The sequence below is a fragment of the Hemicordylus capensis genome, chromosome 5, assembly GCF_027244095.1.
Source record: "Hemicordylus capensis ecotype Gifberg chromosome 5, rHemCap1.1.pri, whole genome shotgun sequence".
Taxonomy (NCBI): domain Eukaryota; kingdom Metazoa; phylum Chordata; class Lepidosauria; order Squamata; family Cordylidae; genus Hemicordylus; species Hemicordylus capensis.
Genome location: NC_069661.1, coordinates 167,427,383 through 167,450,042, shown reverse-complemented (window position 1 = coordinate 167,450,042; position 22,660 = coordinate 167,427,383). Strand labels below are relative to the sequence as shown.

At 41.4% G+C, this 22,660-nt stretch overlaps 1 protein-coding gene across 29 annotated transcripts in view; it reads right to left on the bottom strand.

The window, feature by feature from the left end:
• CADPS2 (calcium dependent secretion activator 2) overlaps positions 1 to 22,660 on the bottom strand; it is a 522,314-nt gene that overhangs the window by 267,727 nt on the left and 231,927 nt on the right. For all 29 annotated transcript variants that reach the window (XR_008307725.1, XR_008307727.1, XR_008307726.1 and 26 more), the window contains 2 exons: positions 22,508 to 22,629; positions 3,472 to 3,583 (listed from right to left, as the gene is read on the bottom strand). Coding sequence is in view for 26 of the 29 variants with exons in the window: in XM_053251802.1 (XP_053107777.1) it covers positions 3,472 to 3,583; positions 22,508 to 22,629 (234 nt within the window). In the remaining 3 variants the exon portion in view is untranslated. The remainder of the gene's footprint in view (positions 1 to 3,471; positions 3,584 to 22,507; positions 22,630 to 22,660) is intronic.

Below are 22,660 nucleotides of genomic sequence, written 5' to 3'. Positions count from 1 at the left end.
CTCTCCCTTCTCTGGTTATAATGAGAAGCAGACAATAGATCTGACAATTTTATGAGAGGAAGCCAGAAACAGACATTGCCTTTACCTCCCAAATGGAGCCACTCCTTGTAGCATCAAGAATTCTGACTCTCTCCTGTCTCTAAGAGCTTCCTCACTCAAGCTCTTCCTAACAGCTTCCTCATTCTTCATTCAACTTAAGGGGTCAGCCCTAGATGCACAGAGGGATGTTGGCAAGGAACTACCTCCTCCATAAGATAGTATGGAAAATGCTATATTCCTAAAAGAAAGCCAACCATGCCCTCAAATTCAGATTTGAACCATAAGGATACAATCCATAATTCATTATTTTTGGAGGATTCAGAAGGGTAGGTTTTGTATTTTGAATCAATGTTGTAAATCTTCCAGCTAAATTGTAGGCCTGATGCCTCTTCTCAGGTGTGTGCTTGTGGGGTGGGGAGCAGTAAACTTAGCACTGAAACTATAAAAAACTGGGGCATGATCTTGGTTAATATTGGCCAATGAAAGATGAGAATCAGTCTCCATTTCTGAAACATAACAAATAGAAGAGACTAGCTGGGCTGCGCTCAGAGCATCTGTGCTTCTAGCCCCCCCCCCACACCATAGCTTCTCTGCCCGCCCGCCGTTGTTTTTTCTCCCCACCTCCAGCCGGACACAGTCATTTTCTCCCACCTCTACCCACCCGCCTGCCGCCTTCTTCCCCATCCGCCCACCACCATCACCACTGTCATTTGTCCGCCCTCCCGCCCGCTCGTCTGTTCCGCCGAGGGCTGGCCGTTGCAGTTTTCTTCACCTGCTGGCTGCCACCACCATTTTCTTTCCCCCACCCATCCTGTGGCTATCCGGCAGCTCTCCAAACTCTCGCGAGAGCTGCCATGCACGGGATTAGCCATGAGTATGTTTTAGAGAAATATATATTATACTGTGGTATCAGAAAACAACACCCAACCTTTTTTCTTTTCTCATTGACTCATATTCATGTAACAGAGGCCCAAACCAGCAGATAGGTTAGTACATTGCTTTGAAAGAGGAGAAACAATGAGGGTAGGTTCACTTTCTCTAGTCTACAGCATTCTTTTGCCTCTAGGCTAGCAATTGGAGATGTCAGAGTTAGTCCAGGAGCTGCTAACTGCTGATCGCTCTTCCTCTAGTCACACTTTTGTGACTTCTAGTTCAACTGAACACATCCCTTTGAAAATACCTTTCCACACACCTGCATAAATTAAGAGCACTTTTAGTTCAAGTATTATAGAGCTCCTTTCCTTCAGAAACAATGCAAATCCAAAAGTATTCTTCAGAAACACTGTAAGACTCTAATTTACTTTGATTTGTTTTTTTAGAAGCCACAGTTAAGTTGGTATCATGGCATAAATTATTGAGCACTAGTGAGGCCCGTCGTTGACTGGGCAAAGTCATTTTGCATTTAAAAAGTTTTCTGTAGGTAATAAGGAAGTATGCATTTCTGTCATAGAAATACACCCACAAACTTCTCAAAATCCACAATAGATATTTACTTTTCTGGACATTTTATTCCAATAGCTTCATATGTTGTATGTGTTTGAGGCTTTGCTTCATTTTAAATATGTTCTGAAACATCAGGATAGTTTGCAGTAGGGATTGAATTAAAATGCAAACTGGGGAGCCATATACTTATTTATTGATTTATTTCTCAAATTTGTAGACTACTCTAAACTTCTATCTCTGGGTGATTAACAACATAAACAAATTAAAAATGAAAGTTTTAAAACAATTTAAAACCACAGTCCAGTTAAAAAGCTTGAGTGAAAAAAACAAGTCTTTAGGGACTTCTAAAAGGTTGTCAGAGATGAGGAGGCTCTTATTTCAGCAAAGAGTGCATTCCAGAGTCTCAGGGATGCAACAAAGAAGACCCATCCCTGTGTAGCCACCAGATGAGCTGGTGGCAATTGCAGACAAAACTCTCCAGATTAACTCAATGGGCAAGGGACTCATGCAGAAGAAGTTATCTTAAATATCCAGGACCTAAGCTGTTTAAGGCTTTATAGGTTATAACTAACACCTTGTATTTTGCCCAGAAGCTTCTCGGCAGCCAATATAGCTCTTTTAGAATAGGAGAAATATGGTCTCTCCAAGATGACCCAGAGATCAACCTGTCTGCAGTTTCCAGACTTTGTACAAAGGCAACCCCACATACCCTGTTTCCCCCAAAATAAGACATACCCCGAAAGTAAGACCTAGCAGTAATTTCTGATGTACCACTAATTGCCCTAGTGCATTTTTTGGGGCTAAAATTAATATAAGACACTGTCTTATTTTCGGGGAAACACGGTAGAATGCACTGCAATAGTCAAGTAAGCATATGTACCACTGTTCTGAGGTACTTTATCTCAAGAAATGAACATAGCTGGCATATCAGTCAAAACTGAAAGAAAGTGTCTCTGGCCACCACCTCCAGACTGTGGAGACAGCAAGGAGAAGTTAGGATTCAGAAGCACCTCCAGACTGTTCCTTCTGGGGAAGTTTGGCTGCATCCAGAACTAGCAGATCATAATTCTCTCCCAGATTCCAACCCCACAGAATAAATACCTCCGTCTTATTTGGATCCGGTCTCAATTTGTTATTCCTCATCCAGCCCATCACTGCCTCCAGGCAGGCATTTAGGGAGGTTATGCCTTCTCCTGATGATGTTGTCATGGAGAAGTAGATCTGGGTGTCATCAGCATACTGATAATACCCTGCACCAAATTTCCTAATGATCTCTCCCAGCAGTTTTATGTAGATGTTAAAAAGCATTGGAGACAGTACGGCACCCTGGGGGACACCATATAAAAGTTCAGATTTTGAAGAGCAACATCTCCAATCGACACCATCTGGAATCTGTGCAAGAGGTAGAAGTGGAACCACTGCCAAGCAGTGCCTCCCACCCCCAACCCCCTCAGATGCTCAAGAAGGATATTATGGTCAATGGTATCGAAAGCCACCGAGAGATCAAAAAGACCTCTTATTGCCTAGAATACATCACAAATTGAAGTATAAATTCTAACTTTATAGTTCAGCTTTCACTAGCAGAAAACAAATTATTTTTTGAAGGACATACAGAAGGTGTATAAGAAGTAAACATCCATACAAAACCCTAAGCCAGGGCACTGAGCTCAACCTTTTCTAACACCATATTTATTTTCATTTACTGAAAAGGCCCTTTTTATGACAAAAGAGATGCATATTACTGACAAAATGTTGCTATAACTGTATGAATTATGCAGGCTAGCAGTTTTGTCATTCTTAATACCTTTTGGTCAGAAATTATGAACTTGGTGTCTCTCTATGCCAAGCCCCAGTGAAATGAATGGGAGATACGCAAATGCAAAGTGGTGCAATCACCATTTATTTCCCAGGACATACAAAGTGGGAGCCTCCAGTGGGTTGTGCCCTCTGTTAACATCTTAAACTAGTGAAAATTATGTTGGTGCTCACCCGTCCAAGTTCTTTATCTTCCAGTGCCAGGACCCCAGTGCTTTCTGTAAAAAGTTTGACTTTGACAACAGGCCGAGGATGAGTTGTGGTAAAATCTCCTTGAGTTCCCCATCTGTAACAAAAGAAATGGCTATATTCAAATCCCAAACACATTAAAAGCAATTACTGATGTGGCAATCACTCTGGACCCTGTAAGTAAACGCAACATTTCTACTTCCCTATAGACAGATCCCTCCATCTGAAAACTCAGTTCCCAGGGTGAAACAGTTTTAATGATTTTCATATATTAGTTCTGTAATTAAAAATCATCTCAGATGACAGATGGCATAATCAAAGATAGACTATAGTCAGGGAGTGCACAACATCAAGCAGATGGACTTCTACAAATTTATATTCAAGAAGTTGATATTTTTCCTTTTAAAATAAATGCAACACATTAAGATTAATTATATGATGTTAAACTTGTCTTTTTCAAGTAACTCATACAGCTGTCTAGAACAAAGGAAATATGTCACAAATACATGCCTGGAAATAGTGAGGTAGCCCAATCAATGGTTCAACACCATAAAGGCTAACACTAATGCCCAACAGTCAAGTCAACAATCTTATAGCTGCATAAACAAAAGCTAACATAGCAACACTGAAATATGCCCCATAGTGCCCCAACTTTGCAACCACTGCCAATCATGACATAATATACTGCCAATCCCCGTTATACATGCACAGGGTGTCGCATGTATGACTGTTTGCTCGATGGGCAGAAGTCATGGGTGTGTGCTTGGTGCAAGGAGCTCCTGGCTCTCAGGAAACAAGATCATTCCCTCGAGACCAAGGTGGCGGATCTGGAGAAGCCCAGGTCAGAGAAGTACGTGGACAAGACCTTCAGGGACAGGGTAGAGGCATCCCACTCCCAGGCTGATAGTGCCTCTGCTGTCAGGAAGAATGAATGTCTTGGGGAAGGAGGACATCATCAATTTTCAAAAGGGATCCAGGGGGGATCTGGAAAATTACAGGCCAGTTAGCTTAATGTCTGTTTCAGGCAAATTGATGGAAAGCATTCTCAAGGATAACATTGTTAAACATATAGAAGAACAGGCCCTGCTGAAGGAGAACTAGCATAGCTCCTGCAAAGGTAAATCTTGCCTCACCAAGCTTTTGGAGTTCTTTGAGAGTGTCAACAGGTGTGTGGATAAAGGTGACCCAGTTGACATAGTGTACCTGGACTCTTGAGAAAACATAGCAGTCATGGAATAAGGGGACAGGTTCATGTGTGGATAGGTAACTGGTTGAAGGACAGAAAACAGAGGATAGGTATCAATGGACAGTTTTCAAAATGGAGGGAAGTAAGAAGTGAGGTCCCCCAGGGATCTGTTCTGGGGCAGGTGCTTTTCAATTTATTCATACATGATCTAGAACTTGGAGTAAGCAGCAAGGTAACCAAATTTGCAGATGACACCAAACTATTTTAGGATGGTGAAATCCAAAACAGAATGCGAGGAGCTCCGAAAGGATCTCTCCAAACTGGGGGAGTGGGCAGAAAAATTGCAAATGCAGTTCAATGTTAGCAAGTGTAAAGTGATGCATATTGGGGCAAAAGACCTCAACTGCACTCATACGCTGATGGGGTCTGAGCTGTAGGAGAAGGATCTTGGGGTCATGGTAGACAACTCGTTGAAAGTGTTTACTCAGTGTGCGGCAGGTGTGAAAAATGCCAATTCCGTGCTGAAATAAAAACTGCTAATAATATAATGCTCTTATACAAAACTATGGTGCAGTCACATTTAGAGTACTGTGTACAGTTCTGGCCACCATATCTCAGAAAGGATATTATAGAACTGGAGAAGCTGCAGAAGAGGGCAACCAAGATGATCAGCTCTGACTGGATTGAGGACAGGCAGCAGTCCATTTGATACAGTCTGCAGAGAACACCACCATCTTTGATCAAGTCAGCAAAGGGCAGTGTGTAACTTGAGGAACTTCAGGGCAGAGTATCTCAAAGAGACAAACAGGGTTCAGAGGCCAGGACTTTTACAAGATAAGGTGTTTATTGAGCAAAACAAATTTAAAAAGTGATAATGGATTTGAAGTGAAGGAGCTTAAGGTTGTTTCAGTGAAAAGGGGAGAAAACTGTGGGGAGAATAAATGAGAACAAGAAACAAATGGCTGTGAGAGAAATGAAAGTAAAGTGTGAATGAGAAGGGGCTGGGGTGGTGGTGGATTTTTACTTTTCCTGTCTGCTGAGATGGCAAAAATTTCAAAGGGAGGGACGAATTTGAGTGATCAAAAGCCTTCATCAAGTTGGACGAACATCTGTTAGGGTGCTTGGTTGGTGAACATCTAATCCAAAGTCTCAAGTAACACCCGGAAGGTCTGCCAGGCACCCAAAATCAAGGAGTTCAAGTGGGGTTTGGGCAAAATGTGTGCCAAGAAATTGGGCTTAGGATGCTTGATGAGCATCTAATCCAAAGGGCCAGGAGAACTGATTTGAGTGTCTGACAGTGCCATGGCCCCTATTATCAGAGAAGTTGTTTGAGGACAAAGAGAATGGGGAAGACTGGGTGCAGGAACCATCTCTAGAAAGAGCCTGATAAGGTCCCATCCAGAAAAGGGACTCCAGAAGCCTGTATTAGTATGGCCTGAGGGAATTTTATTTATTTATTTATTTATTACATTTATATCCCGCTCTTCCTCCAAGAAGCCCAGAGCGGTGTACTACATACTTGAGTTTCTCTTTCACAACAACCCTGTGAAGTAGGTTAGGCTGAGAGAGAAGTGACTGGCCCAGAGTCACCCAGCTAGTTTTATGGCTGAATGGGGATTTGAACTCGGGTCTCCCTGGTCCTAGTCCAACACTCTAACCACTACACCACACTGGTCCTACCTTCCTCTTTTGACTCCGAGGTTTCCTTCTCAGAACTCCTGAGAATGCAGGAAGCTCCCCAATCACCTGTCTGCTTCAACTAAACATTACTGGGAGACATGGGAAAGAGTTGTGGATTGGTAGTGGTGATATCTTTCATTTAATGTCTAGAGTTTGGCTACTCTCTCTTTTACAAAACCAAAATGTACACATTTGTATGTAATACAGTGTCTCAATATAAGTACTGTATGCACTGCAAACTCCTTACTTCTAGATGGCATCATGAAGAATTCAATGAATGTGGCAAATTACACTTCTGGCCTGTGGACCAATGCCTGAAGAACAGAGTGGCCCCTTGATATAATAGAATGTAGCCATCTTTGTTTTAGAATTTAACACACACCAGTGGTGTAGCAAGGGGGGTGGGGGCCTGTGTTCACCCCCATCCCTGGTGGCCCTGCTGTGTTTTGGGGGGCACCAGCAATACCCTGTGTGTGATGTCATATGCAAGGCAGCATGGGCAGAGCCCCAGAGGGCCCGCATGAGTATGGTGTTTGCTTGCTGGGCACATGCATTTCCCTTTCTCTCCCTTGCTAGTTGGGCCCCAGGAGCTGGGTGGCTTGGGTTCTATGAACCTGTCCGCCCTATTATAGATCCGCCTCCTCTCTCTCTCTCTCTCTCTCTCTCTCTCTCTCTCTCTCTCTCTCTCTCTCACACACACACACACACACACACACACACACACAGACAGACACACATCTCTATTTGTAGGTTTACATATGATCCTGAGAAGTCCATCTGTAGTTGCCATCGGTTTGTCTGGTGGCTACTCAGGGACGGGCCTTCTCTATTCCCACCCCAAGACTTCGGAATGCGCTCCTTGCTGAGATAAGAGCCTCCTGATTTCTGGCAGCTTTTTCAAAGTCTTTAAAGACACATTTGTTCACTTTTAAACTACAATTGTGGTTTTCAATTGTTTCGATGTTTAAATTTTTGTCTTAATTAGTTTTATGTTGTTGAAAACCGCCCAGAGATTCAAGTTAGGGGTGGTATACAAAAATAATAAACAAACAATCCATATAAACGTTTTGAAAACATAAATTGTTTTAACATTATTTTTATCTGAAGCACCTAAATATCCGTGAGCTATCAATGTGAATTGATTCTGCTGCAAGAAATGTGTGCCTTGGAGACAAAACACTGCAATCTCTTACACTGCTATGAAACAATTACAACATGTCAGTCACTGCAGATTTAATACTGTACTTGTATAGTCCTGACATGTTAGTGGCAGTGAGGGAAAAACAACTCTAACATCAGATTTGGATCCTGAAAATAGAGCCCCTTTTAAAAAGCTAATACACAAGGAAGAAAAATAATGTAGGATTGGGGGGGGGGGGTAATTAAAACCAAGTCTTCCAAAATGAAATGGGGGGAGGGGGGAGAGCCTAGGTGCTTCTAGTAGAATAGACATATGCAAACCAAACAGGCATCTATCTGGATGAAGATGCCACTGTTTTCGCCACTGTTTACCAACAAAAGATATATGTTTGAAATATGCCTAATGTCATCAGTCTATGCTGAACCTATGAATTGGCTTTATACCAGGGATGTCAAATTGTGGCCCCCTCTAGCCCTTGTTGTTATTATTTTATTATTATTTTACACAGTCAGACAGGTGTTATTGACTGGTTTGTTTTATCCAGACATTGAGTTGTTTTTGTTGTTGTTTTTGTTGTTATTATTTATTTTTATATTTATATCCCACTCTTCCCCCAAGGAACCCAGAGCGGTGTATTACATACTTGAGTTTCTCTTTCACAACAACCCTGTGAAGTAGGTTAGGCTGAGAGAGAAGTGACTGGCCCAGAGTCACCCGGCTAGTTTCATGGCTGAATGGGGATTTGAACTCAGGTCTCCCCAGTCCTAGTCCAGCACTCTAACCACTACACCATGCTGGCTCACTTGTTGGCCTACAACTCTCATCATTCCTGGGTACTGGCCACTGGGGATGATGGGAGTGGTAGGCCAACAACAGCTGGAGGATCACAGTTTGACACCCCTGCTCTAGATTCTATGGTGCAAACACATCCTATGTTTTAAATGGCACATGGAGCACAATGTCCAGTGGACTCCATTTACCACAAGCACAGCAGTACTGAGATTACTGGGACGAAAGCATCTTGTTCCATAAACACTAGTTTTCTGTCCCACTCATGTGTGACCAAGAAAGAGAACATGGAACTGTGTAGATATTGGCAGGCAATACTGAGACGGGATCACCAGGGACAAAATTCTGTCTCCCACCCCAATAGAGGAAAGTTGGCAGTACTTGCCAGAAAGTCTCCCAGCTAACTTGGCAAAGAGGCACTTTTTAACGTGGTGATTCTCTTTATTTAGCAGGAGGGGAGTAACTGGCCCTATCCACCCCCAGCACAGTACCTCCAGTGACTGTTGCTGGTGTCTCTCTTATGTTTCTTTTTAGATTGTGAGTCCTTTGGGGACAAGGATCCATCTTATTTATTTGTTATTTCTCAGTGTAAGCCACCCTGAGCCATTTTTGGAAGGGCGGTATAGAAATCAAATAAATAAATAAATAATATAGATGGAAGTCCCCTCTAGGCCTCACAGCTGCAGAATCCTATCCTATGATGGGCTACTATCATAAGAAGGTATCCCCTTCAGCCCTTTGCAGATGTGATTGCCTTGCCTCTGCAGTGTACCACAAACTTTTATTTTCAAAAAGTTAGCAATACAGATAGAAGCTGTAAATAAATTACTCATTTTGAATTAGACAAAAACATTCCGTTCAGTAAGTGAATGCACAACTTTTTACTCATGTCACAATGTTCTGAAGCTAAGAGATCTGTAATACACAAGAGCAAACTGCATCTAGACTAATTACATTTCAGCATGAAGAATTATTATTTGAGAGTTTCTATTAAGCTCCCTCTAGAAAGAAAAATACCTTATTTTTGTTGAAATCCTACTACACATATGGCCATACAAGTAATGCATACAAAAGTAATTTAATATTTCAAGTATTATTTACTTACATCCTCCACAATGACACAAATGTAACAGCTGCAATGTTTATTGTAGTAGATAATGTTATTTTAGTGGCATCTGCAAACATTGTATCAACAGAGATAAGTTAATTGTGCAGAAAGTGAAGAAAATTCAAACTATCAAGATCAATGTTAAATAAGATTCAGTTACTCTTTTCAGTACTGTGGGATTTAGTCAGCACTTGCAATCAGAAATTCACTTTTTGGGGGGCAAGAAATGAACACTGAAAGAATCGAACACCCAAAGTTCAATATAACAGCAACATATTGGTACAACTCCTTTCCTAAAGACACTGATGGTGATATTATAGAAGATTAGGGTCCTTTCTCTCCCTTCAGAGGGAGAGAAAGGACTGTCACAGGCAACCTGATAACCTCTTAAAAAGCCCAACCCAATTCATTGGGAGGGGGTGCTCCATGCAGCTATTTGTGTGCAATAGGTTGCCAGTGGTTCCACTGTAAATGGCAAAAAATAAGACACAAAAGCCAATGGAGAAAACTCCCCCCCCCCCCGCCGCAATCTGTGTGGTGAGCCAATGCACAGGAGCAGCTTGGCACCTAGAAACAGCCACCAGAAAAAGCCAAAAACATGTAACCACTGAAAATGGCAGCCATGTGTAGAGCTCCATTTCCAGCTCCATAATGCTTAGTAGGGATGTGCGGATCAATTTGGGTACAAATTGATTTGTACCTGAATCTAGCTGATTCAGGTGATTTGGAGACAGAACAATTGCCCCTGTGGTCCATTGCCTAGATTTAGGTTCAAACTGAATCACACCAGATTTGATTTGAGATTCGGATTCCTCCTATCATTTCCCCCAAATTCCCAGCTTTTGTTTTTTGTTTTTGTTTTTAAAGGAAAAAAGCTAAGCTCTAACCCTTGTAGAAATGGAGTTATGGCGCAAAATGTGTGGTCACTATTTTTCAAGTGTTTGGATTCTTTGGTGCATAATAACTTTTCCTCAATGAATCCCTATGAGGATTCATTGCACACCTTCATTTCTTCTATTCATGTTGACTGTCTTTGGACAGTGCCAACTATCAACTGCCATGTGCCAACTACACCCCCTCCCACCCGCAAGGCAGTGGGGTACTACTCAGTTTATGCTATAGGAATTTTTTCAAGTGTTTAGACTCTGGTATCTAATAGCCTTTCCTCATAATGAATCCCTATCACTGTTCCCTCTAAGGCGTGCACATGTGTGTGCGCTCACAAGTTTTTGGATGTTTGCTCAGTTCATTTTAGATCCCACTCAGGTTGAATCAGGAAAGCTCCACTCTGAATGCATATGCACACACACTGCCTTGATACTACTGCCCAGAACAAAACTCATTTCACACAGAGGTGAAAAAAATTAGAGGGACCACTGATCCCTATGAGGATTCATTACACACCAAAGAATTAAACACCTCAAAAAATCCTAATATATAAACTGATTACCCAGTGGCTTGTGGGTTGGGGGGTAGTTGGCACATGGGATACCACTAATACCCCACCCCCACCCACAAAGCAGTGGGGTCAAAATGAACAGAAGAAATGAAGGTGTATAATGAAGACATCAAAAAATCTAAGCACTTCAAAAATTCCTTTTAAAAAAACAAAAATTGAGCAGGTGTGGGTGGGGATGGTGTAGTTGGCACATGGAAGTTGGCACTGACCAATGACAGTCAAAATGAACAGAAGAAATGAAGGTGTGCAATGAATCTTATAGGGATTCATTATGAGGAAAGGTTATTATATACCAAAGAATCCAAACACTTGAAAAATAGTGACCACATATTTTGCTCCATAACTCCACTTCTACAAGGGCTAGAGCTTAACTTTTTTAAAACAATTGAAGCTGTGGGTCCATATTAGGGTTAGGATAGGCGACTCCATATTAGGATTAGGATAGGTGATTTCGAATCCCCATTATTACCTATGGTGGAAATATACAAAACCATTATAAATTTTAAAAGATCATTACATATCAACCAAGTGTCCCACAGCCTTGAAATCTGGGTGGTAGGTGGCACCCATGGGGACCTACCCACCACCCAAATTTGGTGGCTCTAGGACCTTTATAAGTGGTCTGAATTGATCCAAATCTAATCTGGGGTGATTTGGGTGGACAGATTCAGACACAAAACAAATCAGGGGTGATTCGATTCGGGCTCAAATAAAAAAAAAATCAATTCATGCACATCGCTAATGCTTAGTGTTTGTGTTCTGGTATAAGTATTTCCTTGAACCTATTCTGCAGCACTGGCTGCTGATAACCAGGAGTAAAGAAACACTATGGTCCTTTTCGGGCAGTTATCACAGTAATAATTGTTCAGGTACAATGAACATGCTTGTTGGCAGGCTCCACCCTCAACTTACATGCATTGATTAGAATATGGCTGCATAACTTCGGCCCTCCTACAGATGTTGGGCTACAATTTCTATAATCCCTGAATATTGGTTGGGGGTGATGTGAGTTGTAATCCAAAAACAGCTGGAGGTCTGAAGTTGATCAGCCCTGGATTAGAATATCTGTAGGGATTCCAAGCATGTATGCAATGAGGCTCTCCACTAGATATTCTAATTACAGGGGCACAGAACGCCTTTTTAGTTAAGGCGGCGGCGGCGGGGGTGTTTCCACTATTATAAGCCTCAAATATTCTTTAGAAATATTTGACATATTTTATACCACCTAAGTATACGTCTCAAATCAGTTTACAAAAATCAAAATTTAAAGACCACAAACTTTTAGAACTGCTTAAAACATTTTAAAAAGCCTGGATAAACAGGTGTGCCTTGAGCATTATGACAACTGTGGAAATAACCAGAAATGTGGCAAGTGTGATCTACTTAATGAGGTCTACAAATGAGACTCATTTCAAAGCAATCTGATAAATATTGCCAAAAGTACAGAAAATTAAGAAGATTTGAAAACTGAAACACTGACCTTTTCTGGTTGTTCAATTTTTACACAGATATATCATATATTTCAAATTTTGGTGATGATGACTGTTGTGATCTCTTCAGGCTTGTTCAGGAAGGCAATCCTTTATTAATTTGGTGAAGTTTTGAGCAGTGGTTCAAAAGTTTACCTTCCACCACTCAAGCCTATGGTTAGCAAAGATCAGCAAAGTTATGCAGAGCATGTGTGAGAATGAAGCCAGAATGCTGGCACATTTGCCTGTATTCTGACATTTGCAGGGGAAGCCACTTAATGGATTCTACTGCAAGTGCAACACTTACTCCATGAGGTATGGAATGTGAACTCTCAGGGAAGATGGGGCTTGGAATAGACAACTGGGAAGCTGGTGGGCAAGTAGAGCACTATGAGACAGAAGTAGTAGTGGATTTGGGGGTCTATTTCTTGAAGGCACACTTTAATTGCTTGGTTTTGTGTGTGCTTAAGCAATGACTGATCCCAGTGCTTTCTTACTGGACATCAGATAGAGGAAAACAAAGCATGGACTGGGCCCTTATGCTGCCTTTCTGCTTTCAGAAAGGCAGCATGAGGGCACTGATCCAGTCTTTTGAGAAAAGGTGGTGTTAGGAGGTCCAAAAGTGTCCCCCCTGGACATCTCTTGGTGCTCCTATGTGGGCACACAGTTTGGCTTGGCCTGTGTTTAGGAGAGTCCAGGAAGAAAATGGTGTTCCTCACTGATCTAAGAGAAAACTGTCAGGGAGGAAGCACAGCTGCAGTAATCTATTTCCATGGGAGCCCAACAGGGCACCCTGACAGCCCAAGAAAAGGTTCTCTTGTGGAGAATCCAAAGCACTCCTGAGACTTTTCAAAAAGACAGCCATGGCTTTTATCCTATCCTTGCACACACCTGCATTCCTAACTTGGGTAGTAAAAGCCACTTACTCATTCTTCTCAGATCCTTCTAAGCTTTAGAGTTAATCCTAAAACCAAGTACAATACTTTCAAGATAGTCCCCACTTGTTCCCCACTGAAGACCATCCCCATTAATCCACTGATTTAACATCTCTTTTGTGCTATTTTTTTTAAAAGAGCTCCAAACTGCACAGCCTCTCAAGTCCATCCCAGAAGGTTGTTCCCCCCACTTTTATGATCATTGCACCCGATCTTCATCACAGAGAACTCAGTTTCCTTGTCCTTCACATTGGGCTGGTTGTACAGGGAGAACCCCTCCTTCCTCAGCCCCAGGGATTTTCCTTTTTCCTCCCCAATTCCCCCTTCCCTATGGATGTGTGTGTGTGCGCGCATACACATGTATGCTTTGTGACTGGTCAGGCTAGGCTAGGAGATTGTATTAGATCTAAAAGACTCTTCCGTGGGGAGCCTGGGGTTTTCTTCTTTGACAAAGCCCTAGGAAGATAGCATCTAGCTGAATCCATCAGCTGGGGACATCCATTGTGCATCCCCACCAATTATAGAGAACTCGCTCACATAGCCCCCTTTGCTCCTTCCCTTCTCTGCCACCAGACCCTAGCAACTTCAAACCCTGATCATGCTGCATCTTTAGCAGCCCCCAGCAGCACAAAGAGCCTCTCCCTTCCCACTCACACTTCCTAGTTCTGACCATTCCCCCATCATTTGTAGAAAACTCCTGGATAAAAGAAGCCATTTCCCATGCTTTCTAAACCTTTCTTGGTTACTTTCTCCCCCTTTCTTGCTCTCCCTCTCTTTCTTGCTCACGGCCACATCTCCAGATTTGTGCTTCTCTCCATTCCTTACCTAGACACATTCAGGTTTCTTTCCCTCTCTCTTGTAGTCTCTTGCTGGTTCTCCTGATCAGCCCCTTCCCTCACTCAAGTTCCTTTCCTTCTATTTCCCTTGTCAGGCTTCCTAACCAGATTGTCCTTCCTTCTTTATCCAAACTCTTAAGACTCTGTGCTTGCCTTTTCCTGGTCTCCCCTAGACCACCTCTGCCTTCTTTCCCCACACGAACTTTTTCAGGGCTTGTTCTCACTCATCTCCAGTCCATCTGATGGTTATTTGACTGACTTCTCTCCCCTTGCTTCCCCAGGCTTTCTTGGGGTCATCTCTTCTCTACACTGGATACCTCCACTGGAGCTTTTACCAGCCCCTCCCTCCCTCTGCCTGCTCTCCAACTGATTTTCTCCACTAAGCAGACCAACCACCACCACTTCTCTTCCATGACCCCGTCTAACATACCCATAACTATATATTCATAGTCACAAGCAGAGGTAATGTTTTGAGCCTGGACACATGCCCATCTGTGGGTCCAAGTTACATGGGATCTTCCCCCCCACACCCCCTTTAGCATCACATTCAAGCCTCTTCATTAATAAATATATATTATTTGGACTTTTAAAGCTGTGGTTGTGACTTTTCTTGGGAAACTGCATATTTTATAAACATGCCTACAATGTCCCAAAAGGGAACAAAAAGTGCCCCTAGTAACAGTGGGATGACGAGAATGATGGTGATAGGATTAGAAGGAACCTAATGTGTGCATAATCGGTACATTTATTTTGGTCCCCTGCTCACAGTTACTTTACTTAATTAATTAAGTTAAATTATTACTTAAACTTTAAGTAATAATTACTATCCTGTAGAGTGATCCATGTTCTGGCAGAGAGATGCAGGTAGCGGGGCAACATAACATTGTCAATAGAGACAAAATGATTTTGGGATGCAGGGCATCAATCTGCCTGAATTAGGGAACACTGAAAAGAAAAAAAGGGAAGCTGTAAACCAAGACAATGTGGGGCATTTTTGCTGGTGCTAGGCACTCCATCCTCATATCATGATTTGATATGAGGATGGTCTTTCCTCAAAGACCAAGGAAAAGTATGGGTGCATGGAGGGCAAGTGGGAAGGGAGCACAATTTGCGACACTGCACAACATCATTACTGATCACATGGCATATCTGTTAAGCCATCAGCCTTGGGTTTCAATTTCCCAGGTTTATGAAGCTTGAGTCAAAATGACAGTCTTAACTCTGGTCTTAAACCGGCAGAGATGGTTGTTGCAATGCCCCACCACCAGTTTTGTTAGAACCTGTTCAGATTATTTCTTCTCTAAAATGTTACTTCATATACATTTTAAATATGTAGAGATCTAAACAAAGACAATTATTATTCTCCCTTATGATTCTTCAGGTAATTGTGAAGATTTGGTGTCAAAAATTTTCATTAAACATTTACATAAATGGAAAGTAATGGTTAGGAAGTTATACGGACACTGCTATATCAACTTCCAATTTCAGCTCTGAATAGCAATGCCAATAATAGCCAAGAAAAAAGTGCTAGGTGTTTGCCATTCAAGGAACAGGGAAACCCCTATGGCGTGAAACAACAAAGCAGTGCTTGGCTTAATACAGCTGAGACTCTTTTAAAATGAACTCCTAACTAAGGTTTGAGAGAAAAGGCCATTGTCTAGGTTGGTGGCCTTTTGAAAGCTTAAGAAAGTAGAGCGCTACAGGGGTAATAAAAAAAGAAAATAATAAATGGTCCACAAACAGTAACAGCCATTTAATATGAGTGGCAACTAAAGGAGCAACTTAAACCATCAATTTGTAAAACAAATAGAAATCCTAGCAGGGCCTTACCAAGTCACAGGGTCATATGAGCATAAATTGGAATATTTTAGAATGTCTGCAATGTGTGTAGCTGTGCACAGGACCATATAAAGTCACTTGAGTGCCTTTTAATAGGACAGTATTATTCCAAAGGAAGGAAACACAGAGAGTTAGTTTATAATTCAAAAACAGTCAAAGACTGATTCAATCACACACTTATGATTTGCAGTTATTCTTTTGAAAGCCAATCCCATGTATGATTTAGACTTCAAATCATCCTAATGCTCAGACCCTGACAGGATATTAGTTTTAGAACTATAACAAATGTTATAATTCTTGTGCATACGTAAAATGGGAAGACCTCTAAAACATTTCTAACTTTTGTAACAGAAGTCTCTCTACAACTGGGAAAGGTAACTACGAAAGCAACACCTGACTTTGTATTCCAATCACACCCTAAATTGGGCCACAATGAGATGTGAACCATGATCATGATCTTATATTGTCTTGTCTAGATAAAAGCTACAGTTAATTGCCACAAAGCTATTGCCTCCTACTATATTATTGATATTACATCATGCTAATAACCACAGTGCAACTCACTCATAGGACTAATAAATGCCGCGGGGGTTATATGCTCTTTTTAAATGTGTTCATGTGCTTATAGTGCTCACTTGCTTATAGTACTCTAGCAGATGAGATCCCCCGGGCTAGCGACTGCTACAAAGGACTATTGAAGGGCTTGAACAAGAGAAGAGAAGAAAGCACAGGGATATTCCACTCTTTTTTCTCATAAGTGGTCCAGACTGTTCTGCACCACTGTTGTCATGTTCCTTCAAGAAAACTCTCATCTATGCTTTAGCCACATTATGGAAAGCTAATATTACTGTAAATATTTACATGATACATTACTTGTGTCTGCAGTAGGAAAAACTTCTGAAGATATCCATGATATGAAGTAAAAATTGATGTATGGGTCAGAGAAGAGTGCAAGGTCCTAACCACCAATAGAGAAGACAAAAGGATCACACATTTGCAATCTGAAAAAGGGTGAAAGAGTGCATACAATGACTATGGCAAATGGTACTGATATTCTCACCCGCCTCCTGTAAGCTAAAGAATAATCTCAGACTTCACATGGAGGTGCATCATTCAGGGACAAACATAAGAAGGTTCGTAGATGTAACATGCTTCTCAGCAGAATCAGGCAAATGAATGTGTGCAGTTCTTTCTAGTCTCCATGCCTTTGAGTTCTGTCTGTGCAAGGGGAAAGTGGGACTGAGAATAGTGGAAAAGAGTACAGAGCACGGAGGCATTTGGAAACCTGAGAGATCCACTTCGTTCAAAGAACACTACTCATTATAAGATAATCAGTTATTAATTATCAACGAAGTGACAAAAAGAAGAGACCTTGCAAATGATTAAAAGAAATTGCTTTCTGCTCTGCAAAATACCTCTGACATAATATATATGCCATGAACATGCCATTTCATTACTATAGAAAAAAAAACCATACAAACTAGAAATGGCATTACTGTAGCCAGATAATAGGGTGATCTTCAAGGAAGGCCTGGGGTTTATATGTGAAGTTGTGCCACTATACTGAAGTGAACAATTAATGGAATACAACAATCCAGATGAAGGTGACAAGTACTGTGATGTAGAAATTCATGAGACAGATTTGATTAAAGTGTCAGATGGTGATGAAAGAGACCAAGACGACTCATAAATGAACAAAAATATGCCATATGCATTATGCGTAGTGTCATTATAAGTATTTGAAACTTATATTACATTGGTAAAGTAAGATTTATAGAAACTAAATATGCACAGTTTATCAATAGTTCTCACTTTGATAGAAGTAAAGCATTGTCCAAGAAAACATAGAGGCTTGCATGAATAAGAACTGCAAATCTAAATTCTATGCACTTGCAAAAATAAAAAACAAATCAACCCTTTCAGGCTCAGACACACAGATAAATTGATCTGTTTCCGGGACTAAGGCCTTCTCCACATTAGTAACTGGCAGCAACAATGTGGAGTAATCCACCAAGATGTTTAACAGTTTGATACTGGAATGTCAGTGGAAATGCAGTCAATGGAAACCTTACAAAACACAATCCTTGATATCCAATTCATGTTCTCTCCCCTGTACTCTCTCATTTACCGCTCATCGATCTTTCTCTCCCCTTACCCTGTCTCTTTCACTGCCTCAGTCTTCTTTCTCTATCACCCATCTTCTCCTACCTTCTCTTGCACTTTCTCTGTCACTTCTCTTCCTCTCGCTACAGAAAACAAACCCAAGAAGAGGTTCCTTTTATCTTTGCTCATTAATTCAATCAGTCTTATTTTAGGCATTTTGCACCCATCCCCATTTCTTGGCTGTGGTTTCTTCAGTTGCTGTGGAGGGTGGGGGAATACAACTTTAAACAGCAGTGAACTTACCTGCCACCATTTCCTGGTATGCTTAATGGGGCTTTGTTGCCCACCCCAGCATGCCGTGAGGAAGCTACCCCCGCACCCGCTTCTCAGTTGGCCTCTGTGTGTGCATGGCTCCTATTCATCTTATGTTTTAAATAGCATGTTCTGATAAATAAATGGACTACGGATGATGCTGTTATGTGAATCCTTAAATGAGAGTTGTTGTTGGTGATTATTTCACATGAAACCGTTTTAATGTGATTTTTCTCCTAATAAACATATCCAGCTCACTTGTAATTAAATGTAAGTACTGTTCCAGTATTTAAAATAAAACAAAACTTCAGCCGCTGTGTTCTTTCAAACTGCCTAGTTGACTTCCACAGTGACTTTAATTTTAAAATGTAAACCAATGAAGACCAGATTTCTATGGTGGCCACATCTATTGACCACTTTCCCTTCATATATTCCAGCCATTTCCAAGAGACATCTATTATTTTTTATTTCCTTTAAGAAGGAAATGGTATTTAATGGCATTTTGAATGCCATTTTAAAATTCATCTGTCACTGTTATCCTGAATGCTGTTCTCCAGGTACATTTAGAGAAAAAATGGTGGCCTTTTACTTCCACAAGACTTTGCTACTAAATGGAATCACTGAATCAGGAAAGCCTCACATCTCTGAAAACAAGAGAAAAACTATTCTGTAATGTTTGTGGAAAGCTTCAGCCTATAACAATTTTAGAGCAAAGAGGCAAATAACCATATTTATATGCTTACAATTTCCCTCAATAAAGTTATATACTTATTTTGAACAAGTGCCAACTTCATGGCTGTCACTTAGAGTGCTCTGTGCTTCAAAACTGTCTCATAGGACACATTAAGAAGCAGGAAAAACTCTCAGCAATCTATCTACAAAAGATACTGCATGACATTTTAACAGAAGGGAAAAGCCTTGGAAGAGAATGTGCAATCCATAGGTCAATCAAATCAACCAAATACACATTTAATTATCGTCCTATGTGTCAGGCAGGCTACTTCGGTGGGATGAAGTCCCAACCACCCACCCCACACTGTTCCCGGGTCTTTATGCTGATTATATCATCCAAAAATTAAATGAAATAAATATGCTACTATATCTGTAATTGTATAAAACTGAATAAGCTCAACAGGTAAGTAAGCTCTGTCAGAATCCATTACAGAGTATTGATTTTTAAAAGGCTGCAAAAGCTGAACCATTTTCCTTCTGGTGGGTTTATTTCTTGTTCCATAGCCCCAGCAAGATAAGAAAAATGTCATTAAAAGAAAGAAGCAGTATGAAGGACGGAGACCTTTACCTCCTCCTCTGTGTTTTTCAGATTTGTGTAGTATAATATATGTAATTGCTTACCTGCTTTGTCCTGTGTTAAGAAGCTGTGCAGGGGTCAAAAGTTCACAGCTCCTGTTCTACAGTTTGGTTTGGGAGGGGAAAGAGTTTATTATTAAATTTTTGGAGGGAAGATAGGGTTTGATTTGATTGGGTATTTTTTTTAAAAAATGGAAGGAACTTGAGTGCTTTTTTTATTGGTTTGTTTAGAAAATCTGGAGGGGAAAACATGATATAAAGGATGCTTGCCTGCAGCAGAACGTTAGTTAAAGTTGGAGTAAGAGCTGAGTACTACTACTAGTAGTAGTAGAAGTAGTAGTAAGGAGTAAGACTTGGAGAGGAGAGTCATCTCAGAGACAGGAGCAGAGTTAGAACAGTGAAGAGAAAAGCAGTCTGCAGGAGAAAGCTGAATGAGGCAGTCAGACACAGAACTGGAAATCATTGAGCTGGAATCACTGCAGCACAGGAAGGGCAGAAACTGCTAGCTTGTGGCTGGATTCTCCCTCTCCCTTTTACTAGCTGCGGGATATGACCAAGCCAAGTCTGTGCTTAAACAAAGGATAATGGACATAAAACACCTATTCCCAGCCCATAGGAGGGCCTTCACTTTGGCACATTGCCATGCACTCCCACCAGCTGTTCTAGAAGACAAGTTCAGGAAGATTCCACCTGCGGAGAGACTATGTCCTTGTGATACAGGACAGGTTGAAACCAGGTGCGGCTTGTGAATGCGCCTCCGGGAGGGGGTGAGCCCCCGCCAGGGGCCAGGTGAGTGGCAGAGGCGATTCCCCGCCGTGGGGGCTGCTGGGCGGCACGGAGCACCGGCTCCGTTTACCTTAAAGAAGCCGCCCGCTGCCCCCCCGGAGGAGAGTTCAGGAGCCGCGCCTGGTTGAAACTACAGTGCATGTTCTGCCCCTTTTACAGTGATATTTGCGCCAACCTCATCCTGCCAGTACTCCTCAAGTACTCTGGTTGCTCAAGTAAATTCTATACCTTGCTGCTCCTCTCGGAGGAAGACCCACCATCACACACAATACTGCCAAGTTCTGTGCTGCAGCGTGTAGAATCTGCAGGGTCAGGACAGCTCCCGCCTAGAGGGACTGTGGGCTGAGCCTACAAAATCCAGTCTTAGCCTCAGCTCTCATACAAGCTATTGTAACCTCCTTTTAGTTGCATACTTTAATTTTTCTTATGTATTTTTAGAACACACTTAATTACTTTTAAGTATTCTTACACGTAGAGCCCTTCTGGCCAATTGTTTACTAGGATGCAGACTTTTCTCTCGTAGACAGTCTCAGTTCTATTTTAAATTTTATGTTTAAAATTTTTAAAAATAAATTCCACCTCATTACTAACCTACACTTTTATACCTTCCTAACTGTAGTTCTATATCCCTGCCTGTACCTCTTGTATTCCACCACTCTTATTTTGTTCTAAGACCGAAATAAAGGCGATTGATTGATTGACTGACTGCTAGCATGTGGCAGTGAGGGAGCAAGCCTTCTGCAGAGGGAAGAGGGAAGCTTTGGAAGAAGCTACCCTTTGCACTCCTTTGAGACTGTGGCTCGGCCTAGTTTGCATAGGCCACTGGACTTGATTATTCATTGCTTTTCTTGTACTTTTCCTCAACTGAACTTTTTTCCTGTTTTCACTTGCTATGACTGCACTGTTTTTGAACTAAGAAAATTTTGAAAGAAGTAAACTTTTTGTTGTCGTCTTTCAACTGTTTCAATAGTGTCTCTGTTTATTGTCCCCACGCCACACCTACTTGCCTACATTGCCTTATCACTGTAAAGCTGAAGGACAGAGGCTCCAGTGACTGGATGGTAGAACCAGTCAGAAGAATTCTACCTATTCTGTTCTGTTCTGTTTAATTCTATTCTGTTTAAGTGCAAGGCCCACTGAGGCAGTGCTCTCCACAAGCAGTATTATGGAGGAAAGCCCATGGCAGGTGTAAGGGTTCAGTTTCCCCTCCTATCCACACTGCAGTGAGCATTCCCCTAATCATGACAGCACTCCCTGCATCATCTGCTCTGTAGGTATTTGGTGGCAGATCCAATTCTGCAAATAAGTCTCCTGCTGTCCATCTAGCTTGGCCCTGAATGAGATGAGAAACACTCATGATAGCTGTCCCCACAGGACTTGGCTCGACTGCCACAAACTAATTCTAGGAATGGAGGAAAGAGATCATTTCTCCCAGAGCAGTGAAAACGAAAAATGCTGAAGCTACATAATTCATACATGTTATTCATGCCATGTGTGGTGGGAAGCAAAGGAAGAAACCATTATCCATCATCGGTTCTCCATTCACATCACTGTCATCCAGTTCTTTAGTTTTTGCTCTAATCCCAAAAATATGAAATCTGTACATTTTCCTTTATATTTCCAGCCCTTGTGATTGCAGAGAAAAATCTGAAAATGGGCAGCAAAAATGTTCAAGTTACAAAACAAGAAGCAATGTTTCACTGTGTTTCAGAGTTCATAATTTTGATATGTATGTATCTGGACAATCTGAATTAGATTTTTTGACAGTTTAGATACCAATATAAAAATAATAATTAAATGAAGCCTGTTCATCAGCTATAGCATTCATGGAAAAACTGTATAGAAGTTGCATTCATTACTTGTATAATAGGCAAGTTAGCACTCCAGGCTAATGATGCATTTTTGTAGTGGCTTTGCATATCGAACTAGTTGCAAGACTTTGTCCTTATGAAACACATAATGTCAAATCAACAAAACAGGATATTATATTATTAAAAGGTGTTCTAAGCTTCAGGGCAAAGTCTCCCCACAACCACACAAAAAAGGTTAAAATCACCACACGATGCTTACTGTGGTCTTGATGCTTCTGCTTGGTCTGTCTGGAGTTTCTCTCCTCCCTCCACTTCCATTGTGCAGTAAACAATACGGTTGGGGGCTAATGACTTTAAGCCTTGAACTTCCATTATAACAATCTAAACAAGAGTAAACGAAAGAAGGTGCAGC